General features: G+C 43.2%; 1 protein-coding gene across 1 annotated transcript in view; it reads right to left on the bottom strand.

Moving 5' to 3' along the window:
• Positions 1 to 1,654: 1,654 nt before the first annotated feature.
• The window catches only part of gabrb4 (gamma-aminobutyric acid type A receptor subunit beta4), a 163,006-nt gene continuing 153,761 nt past the window's right edge, over positions 1,655 to 10,899 (bottom strand). Inside the window, exon 9 of the mRNA XM_072270462.1 lies at positions 1,655 to 4,491. Coding sequence (XP_072126563.1) covers positions 4,141 to 4,491 — 351 coding nt within the window. The 3' untranslated portion in view covers positions 1,655 to 4,140. The remainder of the gene's footprint in view (positions 4,492 to 10,899) is intronic.

Genomic DNA, 10,899 nt, shown 5'->3' with positions numbered 1-10,899 from the left:
AGGGTCGGCACAACATTGTGGGCCAAAGGGCCTGTACTGTGCTGTACTATTCTATGTTCTATGTTCTATGTTCTATGTACTTACATACATCACAAACAGCAGAAGCCCCAGTAGAGGTCCCTGCGGAACACCATTGATCACAGAGCTCCAGCTAGAATAAGTCCCTTCGATCACTACCCTCTGTCTTCTATGGCAAGCCAGTTCTGATTTCAAATGGACAATTCACCATGGATCCCATGCATCCTCATCTTCTGGATGAGCCTCCCATGAGGGACTTTGTCAAACACATTACTATAATCCATGTAGACAACATGCAGAGCTCTACCTTCATCAGTCACCTTGTCAAAAAACTCAATCAGGTTAGCAAGACACGACTTACCCTGCACAAATCCATGTTAGTTCTCCCTAATTAGGCCACGGTTAAATCCTATCCCCAAGGATTCTGTCCAGTAACTTCCCTACTACTGATGTGAGATTCACTGGTCTATAGTTCCCAGGATTATCTTTAATTCCCTTTTTGAATAATGGAATAACATTAGCTACTTGCCAGTCCTCCTAAACTTTGCCTGTGGCTAGAGGACACAAATATATTGGTCAAGACCCCAACAATCAGCCTCTTTGGAAAGAGAAGTTGAAGAAGAATCCTTTGAAAGACTTTTGGAAATTATAAGTTTGTTGGGTTACAAACTGGAGCTTATTGGTGAGGACTTCTTGAGCTAATGCAGGTGTGGTAAAATAAATGTTTCTGTACTGTCCTACAGCAGTGAATGTTCTGGGACCCAGTTTACCCAGGGTGTGTTTACCAGATTGGGAGTCAGATTACTCAACTGAATATTAAACCAAGTATCTGCACTTCATGAAAACACTGTTGCCCTGTCAATGATTAATGAGACTGAATGCAATCACACAGCATAAATGCTTGCAAGATTCATTCCCCTTCAGCAGAAGTAAAACCATCTCTTCGGTAACTGACCAACCTGCTCCTTTCCGTTGGTATTGACTTCGGGTGAATTTTAAAACAAGGTACCTGCATCTGCTCCTTCAGGACTCTATCCATCTCTCTGCCCTTTCTCCTCACCAGCCCCTTGCCATCTCATCTCTTTTCCTCCTTTGTGCTCCCACTATTGCTCAAGTCTTTAAGCAGAATATCACCTTTTATGAAAATGACCCTCAAAACTTTAGGCTTTAATCTGCTGTTGTAATGGAAATCTTGGAACATGGCCTCATTGATACTTGAAAGCTGTGTCCTGGACCAAGCCGATTCAAAAAGTGATTCGGTACTCAGTGGATGGCTTGGTGGGCTTGGCACATTCTGGTGAGGACTGAAACATGTTTACGGTGTGAGAAGCGATCCTTATGCAAGCTAGGAAGTACTCAGTTTGGCTGAGATGGTCATTTATGGAATTGGGTGTGTTGGGGAAATCGTTAAATATTTGAGTGTATTTCTTGGTCTGAAGATGCATTCTTAAGCTGGGGTAGGGTATATACTGAGTGGATTGTAGCTTTCAGAGGGTGAACTGGAGTAAACTTGGGTCGACTGGCTATGTTTGGGGTGGGATGCCACATTCCTAGAGCACTTCCTGATGGGGCTGATTGATCTATGAACTGCTTGGGAAAACAGACAACTTTTCAGTTGGCTGAAACGTTCCCAGCATAGGCTGCACCATTGCTTTGAGCAGACTGGGGATAAGATCAGGGCGAGCTGTGCCATTCTACGGTGGGCAGGATATTTCTTGGGAAGATAGGGACAATCATTGGGCAGCTTTGAGCATTGATTTCATAGGCTGGACTTTCCGTCAAAGGGCGGCACACATTGATGGGGTAGACATTATATTTTAAATGCAAGAGATTCTGCAGGTGTTGGAAATCTTAAGCAACACACAAAAAATGCTGGAGAAACTCAGCAAGGTATACCTGTTGGTACTTCAGGCTGAGACGATTCATCAGGATTCCTGCAGGCTTGTCTGATGAATTGACTGCTGCCTGAGCAGAACAAATAGAATTTGTGGACATTGAATTTGTGTGGGTAAATCACTGACCTACGGCCAACCTATGTCTGAATGATTGATGCTTGTTTAGGCAAGCACATTCTCATGAACCAGCTGGCTGGTAAATGCATTTCTCTGCATGTCATTGCCAGTCATTCTGTCATACAGTGGCTGAGACATTGGCCTAACAGCCAAAGCACTAATCTAGAGACCTGAGTTCAAATTCCACCATGACTGGGGGATTTAAATTCAACTAATTCAATGTGGAATTTAAATAAAAGAAACTAGTTTTGATCTGAAAATTCTTCTAAAACGTCCACCTTTGGGAAAGATGTCTGTTCTGTTTACTTAGCCTGGTCTATTTCATGAAGCCAGACCATGTGATTGTCCTGTAACTGTCTCCACGCTTCACCAGTAAATTACAACGGACAATGAGTGAAGAGAGGAAGAATGAATCTGTTCACTTTTTCCTTTGCCTTGATGGGTTGGCACTGTCTGAATGAATAATCCCATCCTTCCCCCCCAACCAGGGTTGAGTCCTTGTGTAAGTGAGATCGGAATTGTGGCTGTCCGAGCATTTGGGTGGGTTGATAGTTTGGGGTGAGTCGAGGCATCGTGGGCACTTGAGGCTGGATCAGAATGCCTGGGCCTGTTGAATCTCCGGGCAGGAATCTCTATGAGTGACGTGGACAAGCTCCTGTCTGGATCAGTAAGTGCTGCTTTGAGAGGGCTGGTACAATGCTGCTTGTGTATGTCAGCGGACCCCTGGATGGATGAAGCAGTCAGGCATCAGGGCAAGTCAACAACACTTGTTCACAGTGAAGGGGTCGTGTTCATCTGGCTGGATCACCACTGTCTGGGCGAATTGCCGTCTGCCTCTGCAGGTGACAGCTGTCTGGGCCAATGTGTGTCTGAGTCACTGACGCTGTTTCAGTGGGATGATATCTATGTAGGCGGGCTGCTGTTGCTCGAGTAGGTTGCTGCATCTCTGGCTGGCTCAGCAGGTGTCTGGACACTTTGGTGCTGGTCTAGGCAGTTTAATTGCTGTCTAGACATACTAGTGCTTGTCTGTGTGGTTACTGGATGCAGAAAGCAAATGGGTAACACTCTAAAAGAGCAAGTGCTCCTGGAGTCCTAGAGAGATAGAGAACACACTCATCAAGTCTGTACCAACCATCAAGTTTCCATGGACTCGAACCCTACATAGATCACTGTTTTAAAAAGATTCTCACCACGTTCCCATCAACATTCCCCAATTTTAGTTCTTACCCGTGCAATTAGAGTAATTGATAGTGATCAATCAAACTACCAGCCTGCATGCCTTTGGGACATGGGTGAAAACTGCAGCAACTGTTGGGGGGTGGGGTGGAAGGGAGGGAAGCTACGTGATCTCAGAGACAATGTGTAATTTGCACAAAGACTGCCCCAGAGGCCAGCACTAACTGCAGTTTGTTTGCCTGAATAGAGCCAAGACAGGACAGCTGGCAACATTCAGAGGTCACAACTGTTCTGTGCTCTATTGCTCGGCATCAAGTGTGTTATCAGGATGGCGTGCACAGACTCTGTGCAGGGAGCTCCAACCACAATACAATCATTTCAATTGTTTGAACTAACCTTACAGAACCCTTCCCATTACAGCTATTTCCCACCCCTCATTGATAAGCTCTCTAGACCAGCAAACATCCCCTAGTGGTTAACAGCAAAATCAGTTTTCACTGTGGTTATAAGCATACAACAGGGTCTTTCTGTGTTCCAAATCCCTCCTGTACACATGTGCTCCTTGCTCACTCTCCCTGACACTTAACCTTAACCATGCTGTACAGATGTAGAGAGCTCAATCATTCCATGATAGTTTGTCACTGGACGCAGCAGTCTCGGAAAGCTGTTTGATAGTTAGTTGTCTGTACCGGTTTGAAAGTGTACGCATGCAGTTGGAGAGCGGAGGCCAGCAAGTCATGGTTTCAATGTCAGGGCAAGTGCAGCAGATGGAAGGAGAACTGTACAAAACATTCCATTTCATGTTGAGGCTTTCACTCAATGTCTTCTTTTTACATGTGTACAAAGTCCTGGGTCACACTAACAGTGACAGTTGATTCAACATGACCATGAGACCGATCTGTCCCTCTCTTGAGCTGGGGTCCCCCTCTCTTGGTCAGTGCACATAGTACAGCCAGTAGATTATGTTGAAAAAGCCAAAGGTTATGGGGAACACAACTCTTGACCATTTGTCGATAGCACTAACATCTGTCAGCTTTGGCATCTTTAACTTGAGTTTAGACGACCGGCGGTGCAGACGGGTCTTGGTGAGGTCACGGTCTGTGGTCCGCTCTCGAGTAGTAAGCCCTAAGCCGTCCCGGGATCCGACTCTTCGGAACTGAATGCCAGAACTATCAAAGGACATGACAGAGTTGCGGGAATCACTGACACTGCTGGCAACTTCTGATGGCAAGACTTCATCGTTGAGTTCCAAGGTGCTGAGGAGGATGTTTCCATGCATATCAATCTACATTAAGAGAGAGAACTGTTAATTCTAATCACTTTCTGCATGAACCAGGACTTGGTCTAGTTGCAGTGGCTTTCACTTAATGCCATATAAAACCACCTCTGCATGGGTTATCTAAAAGAAGAAACATTAACGATCAATTCCCTGAATAACTTATTCAAATACACCACCCAATGTCACAATTTACGTAATTTTGAGAATTAGCATTGATTAAAATGCAATGAGAAAATATTTCAGGAAAATAATCTGTTTTGCTCCTGGTTTGATATGATATCTCTAAGGTTAAACAGGCTAAAGTGTTTTGTGGTAAATGTGTTCATATCGCCGCACAGAATATCAAAGTTTTTTCATCTCATCCAGTCAGGCTGGACTTTACTCTCACTGTGAGTCATTAGCAATAACACAGTGCCCTCTGTTCTTTTTTAAAACCATCAAAGTCATCACTATTAAGAACTTCCATCTTCATTTATGTTCAATTTGTCTTGATTTATCTTTGTGAGGATGAGCTCCATGTTTTAACTACTCTCAAGCTCCTGTATTATTAATCTGTTGATGCCTATCTATTGCATTTCTGGATCCTTGTTTATGGTGCCTCCACAAGGGAAAATAAGTTCTCGACTCTTCTCTGGATCCAAAACTTTTGGAGCCTGAAGAACTTCCACTGAGGAGTCCTTCACGCTTCTCAACACAACCTTGTCACTTCTTCCACACTGCCTTTATCCTTCCAGTTCCCATTGTGAATTGTTTTTGCACTTTCCCCAGTGCTTCCTCCCTTCTGTAGCATGGGCAACAGAACGATTCCATCATAGTCCTGTGTTCTCTTATCGTACTAAGCTCTTATATAGCTCAAATATGACTTCTAAACCTTTCACACCTATTTCTCTAGAGATGAAACCCAGTGCAATGTATATCTTTCCATCAATACCTCTCCTTATGCTTCCTCTCCCATCTTATTACTACAACCCCCCCTTCTCACCAGCCCCCCGCCTTATCCAACACACAAAAATATATTTCCAAAAATTTAATCTTCCATCAGTATAAGTCGTGGACAGTAAATAAAACCGCAGATTTTGGAATCTGAAACGTTAAACAGAAAGTCCTGAAAGGACTCAGCCAGTTAGGCAGCATCGATGGACAGATACACTCCAATTGCAGATGCTGGAACCTGCAGCTTCACACAGTTTACTGGAGGAACTGATTGGGTTGAGTAGCATCTATGGGATGGAAGGAATTGTTTCAGTTTAAAACCATGATGCTAGGTTTTGTCCCAAAAGAATGACGACTCCTTTAACTCTGCACATGTTGCTCAGCCTGCAGTGTCCTCAGAACTGGGGCAGAGTGGAAGGAGATTAGCGTTCAAACCAGAGTTAGGGGAAGGGGGGGAGAAGTGTGAGACAAGAGACCAGATGGAGATTGGCTCAGACACATTAGGTGAAGAGGAGTGTGAACACTAACCATTACTGAGGTACTTCCTAAAAATCGGGCGAGAAAGGAACATCAGCAAAGTGATGGGAAAAGATGATGGACTTGTTACACCCACAGTTTGGTGCCATCTGCAAACCCTACTTTTGCAAACTTTGTTTTTAGTAAATTGCACAGAATGGTGATCCTTGCACTGGTTCTGTGGAACACACTGCTCACATCCAATGCCACCTTTAACTTTAAACCTCTCCTCTAGTTTTTATTGTTTTGCAGCCAATATACTTTCCCTTTTACTGCTCATCTCCTGATTTCACATATCCTGGTCTTGGTCATCAGCCTGCTCTCAAAGGCCTCCAGAAAACCCAAGCACATTCTCTCATCACATTAACCCTATCCACTCACCCTTTTAATTCTTCAAGGTGATCCTGCCTTCCTGTGGAATTCACTTCCGTATGGTCTTAGTTTCTAGTTATTTTTGAGTAGATGTCACTTTTTTGATGCCATTAATGATAAATTAAGTGTGATAGAGTTTGCTAGACATGATCTACTTCCCATTTCATATATAAAAATCACATTAGCTGTCCACCAGGTGGTAAAGAAATTGTCTCTTTTCTAGTAATTCTTTTAAGTATATACCATATACCTTCCTGAAATTACTTTATTTTGTGCAGATACAATCCATCTATACTAAGGATATTAAACTCCTCGACTTCATTACCTTAATAATTACCTTTCCATTTTAATTGTAATGACTTTCATAAATTTTTGATCTCATCTAATGTGACTTACTGACTAAACACAGAAGCAAAATGATGATCCATATATCCAGTGCTACTTAAACTGGTATGATACTGAAATTGATTTACAAGGATATTACTAGGACTGGTGGACTTGAGGTAGATAGAGATGCTGAATAAACTGGGACTATTCTCCCTGGAGCACAGGAAATTGAGGGGTACCTTATGGATATTTATTAAGTCATACAGGACATTGGTAAGGTGAATAGCTACAGATTTTCTTTCCCAGGTTAGGCAGTCCAAAACTAGAGGGGATAGGTTTAAAGTGAGGGGGGAAGTATTTAAAAGAGACCTGAGAGGCAACTTTTTCACACAGAGCACGGAGGGTATTCCGAATGAATTGACAAAGGTAGGTATAATTACCACATTTAAAAGACATTTAGACAGGTTCAGAGGGAAATAGGCCAAATGCAGATTTTTGGGACTAGCTCAGTTAGGAAACCTGGTCAATGTCATTTCTGTCCACGTTTTGTTCATTCATTCATGTGACGTGGGCTTGGCAGGCTGAGTCAGCATTCATTTGCCCCTCCCGAGTTGTCCATGAGAAGGTGGTTATCAGCTGCTGTGGTCCATGAGGTGTCCATATTATATACTCATGATCCTCTCATGGAGGCAGTTCCAGGATTCTGACCCAGCAAGGGTGAAGGAATGGCAATATATTTCCAAGTCGGGATGGTGTGTGGCTTTGAGAGGAACTTTCTGGTGTTGGTATCCCATGTTTTTGTTGCCCTTGCTCTTCTACTGGTAGAACTTATGGATTTGGATTGTGCTGTCTTAGTGCGCTGCTGCAGTGCGTCTGCAGATGGTGCAAACTGCTGCTACTGTGTGTCAGTGGTGAGGAGAGTTAATAGTTGTGGGCGGGTGTTCTTATGGTGTGTTGGTGAAGAGGGTTGTGGATGGGTGTTATCGAGAGGGCTGCTATGTTCTTATGGTGTGTTGGTGAAGAGGGTTGTGGATGGGTGTTATCAAGTGGGCTGCTATGTCCTGTGTACCTACAGTCCTCTTAGGGAGATGAAAGAGTTGACTATGGACTTCAGGAAGGGTAAGATGAAGGAACACATACCAATCCTCATAGAGGGATGAGAAGTGGAGAAAGTGAGCAGTTTCAAGTTTCTGGTTGTCAAGATCTCTGAGGACCTAACCTGGTCCCAACATATTGATGCAGTTATAAAGAAGGCAAGACAGCGACTATACTTCATTAGGAGTTTGAAGAGATTTGGTATGTCAACAAATACACTCAAAAACTTCTATAGATGTACCGTAGAGAGCATTCTGACAGACATACATTCTAGTATGGGGGTGGTGGTGGTGGTGGGGGGCTACTGCACAGGACCAAAGGAAGCTGCAGAGGGTTGTAAATTTAGTTGGCTCCGTCTTGGGCACTAGCCTACTAAGTACCCAGAACATCTTCAAGGGGCGGTGTCTCAGAAAGGCAGCGTCCATTATTAAGGACCTCCAGCACCCAGGGCATTCCCTTTTCTCACTGTTACCATCGGGTAGGAGGTACAGAAGCCTGAAGGCACACACTCAGCGATTCAGGAACAGCTTCTTCCCCTCTGCCATCCGATTCCTAAATGGACATTGAACCCATGAACACTACCTCACTTTTTAAAATATATATTATTTGGCTTTTGCACAACTTTTAATCTATTCAATATACGTATACTATAATTGATTCATTATTATTATTACCTTTTTCTTCTTCTTCTATATCGTGTATTGCATTGAACTGCTGCTACTAAGTTAACAAATTTCATGACACATGCCAGTGATAATAAATCTGATTCTCATTCTGATATGGTGTGTTGGTGAAAAGGGTTAATAGTTGTGGATAGGTGTAATTGAGTGGGATGCTATGTCCTGTATGATGTTGAGTTTCTTGGGTGTTGTCGAGGCTGCACTCATCTAGGCAAGTGGAGAGTGCTCCATCACACTCCAGCAGTGAGCCTTATGGATGGTGGATGGGCTTTTGGGAGTGAGGAGGTGAGACACTCACCACAATACTCCGAGCATCTGACCTGTTCTTGTAGCCATATTGTATGGGGCTACTCCAGCTCAGTTTCTAGTCAGGAGTAACTCCCAGGATGTGAGCTGGGAAAGAATTATAAGATATAGCAGCATCATTAGACCATATGGCCTGCAGCTCTGACATCCAACCATGGCTGACATTTTTTTTTGCCAACCCCATTTCCATGCCTCAACCTTGCATCCCTTAACCTCTTTTCCAATCAGGAACCTCTCAATATCTGTCTTAAATAGACCCAATCACAGCTTTCACAGCCTTTTGTGGCAATGAATTCTGTAGACTCACCACCCTCTGGCTGAAGAAATTTCTTCTTGTCTCATTTTAAGATGTCTGTGCCCTCTATCCTAGACTCCCCTACTACTGAAGACATCCCCTCCACACCCACTCTATCCAGGCCTTTCAGTATTTAGTAGGTTTCAGTGAAATCCTTCCTCATCTTTCTGAATTCCATCATGTCCAGACCCAGAGACATGAAATACTTCTCCTACGGTACATCTTTCATTCCTGGAATAATTCTTGTGAACCTCCTCTCCAGGGCCAGCACATCTTTTCCTTAGCAACAGGGCCTAAAATTGCACACAATATTCCAAGTGTGGTCTGACCAGCTCCTTACAAGGCCTCAGCAGTACACTCTTATTTTTATGTTCTGGTCATAACAAAATGTCTGCTAACGTAACGCTTTCCTTCTTTACTACAGACTCCACCACAAATTAACTTTCAGGGAATCAATCCTGAAATAGGGCTCATAAGTCCCTTGTGCACTTCTGATTTCTGAATTCTCTTCCCATTTAGAAAATAAAACTGCACCTTTATTCTTCTGACATAAAATGCAGAACTATCCAGGTAATTGCAGAATTGGCAGCATCTGGAGTCAAATCTTTTTCACTATTTGTATTCTAGAGCTGTCCCTCAATTGGCACAAAATGCAATAATGTGAGACCCACAGTCAGCATAATCTGCACTGCTTGCTATCAGAATCCTCTGAAATGGGATGCTGCCACAGTCTCTCGTCCCTGCAACTCGATTGCCAGCAATAATTCAAATCTGCAATCAGCGGCTGACTATAATTAGTGAGATCTGCAGTAAGATATTGTGCAAAATCAGCAAACAGGACAGAATAGTTAACATAATCTGCAGTCTGTAGTCACTCAATCTACACCAACAGCTGCACACAACTGGCAAAATCTGCGTAAGGAATGCTCACAATCCACAGAATTTGTGGTCAGAAATGAGCCATTATCCAGTCTTAGAAGCTGCCTGCAAGTGGCGCAATCTCCAATCAGATACTGCCCCCACCAGTCTCAGTATTCTGTAATCAGTACTGGCACCATCTACGTACAACTGGGATTGCCCCGTAACTAGCAAAATCTGCCATTACGTATTATTCATGAATCACCAATTCCGCAGTGAAGTATTACCCATAAACTGTAAATCTGCATTTGGGTTCTTCCCTAAATTGGCAGAACCTGTGATCAAATGTTGTACGCAGTCTGCAGCTGGATCAGTGCTGCTCACACCAACACTAAATGGAATCACAGGGGTTCCCACAATTATCACACCCTGCAATAAGCTGACAGCCACCAGCAGCACAATCTTCCGTAAAAAGCAACCCACTGGCAAGACAAATTGCAATCACCCGGAGTCCTTAGAGTGCTCTGCACAGTCAGCTCTTAGAAGCTGTCAACAATCAGCATAGTCTGAAATCAGGTATAACCCGCTATCAGTGGGGTCCAAAGGAGATTCACTAGGTTATTTCCTGGAAGAGAAAGGTTATCCTTTGCAAGAGGGGAGACAGTTTATGTCCGTGTTCTCTGGAGTTTAGAAGAATGGTGTGGTCTTATTCAAACATGTAGACAGCTTTACAAGGTAGACGTTGAGATACTCTCTCTTGTTGGACAAGCAAGTATTATGGTTATAGGACTTATTGAATATGCCCACAAGAAAATGAATCTCATAAGTTTGTTATCAGAAGACGTATATGTCACCATATATGAACTTGAGATTCATTTTCTTGTGGGCATATTCAATAAATCCAATAACCATAATAGAATCACTGAAAGACCACACCCACAGGGCAGTCAACCAGTATGAAAAAGACAAGAAACTGTAAATATGAAAAGAAAGAAAACAAAAGAAATTATTTATCTATCAGACTGTCTGTCT

Source organism: Mobula birostris, chromosome 10 (genome assembly GCF_030028105.1).
Source record: "Mobula birostris isolate sMobBir1 chromosome 10, sMobBir1.hap1, whole genome shotgun sequence".
Taxonomy (NCBI): domain Eukaryota; kingdom Metazoa; phylum Chordata; class Chondrichthyes; order Myliobatiformes; family Myliobatidae; genus Mobula; species Mobula birostris.
Note: the sequence above shows the minus strand (reverse complement) of the source record. Positions and strands in the feature narration are given on the sequence as shown.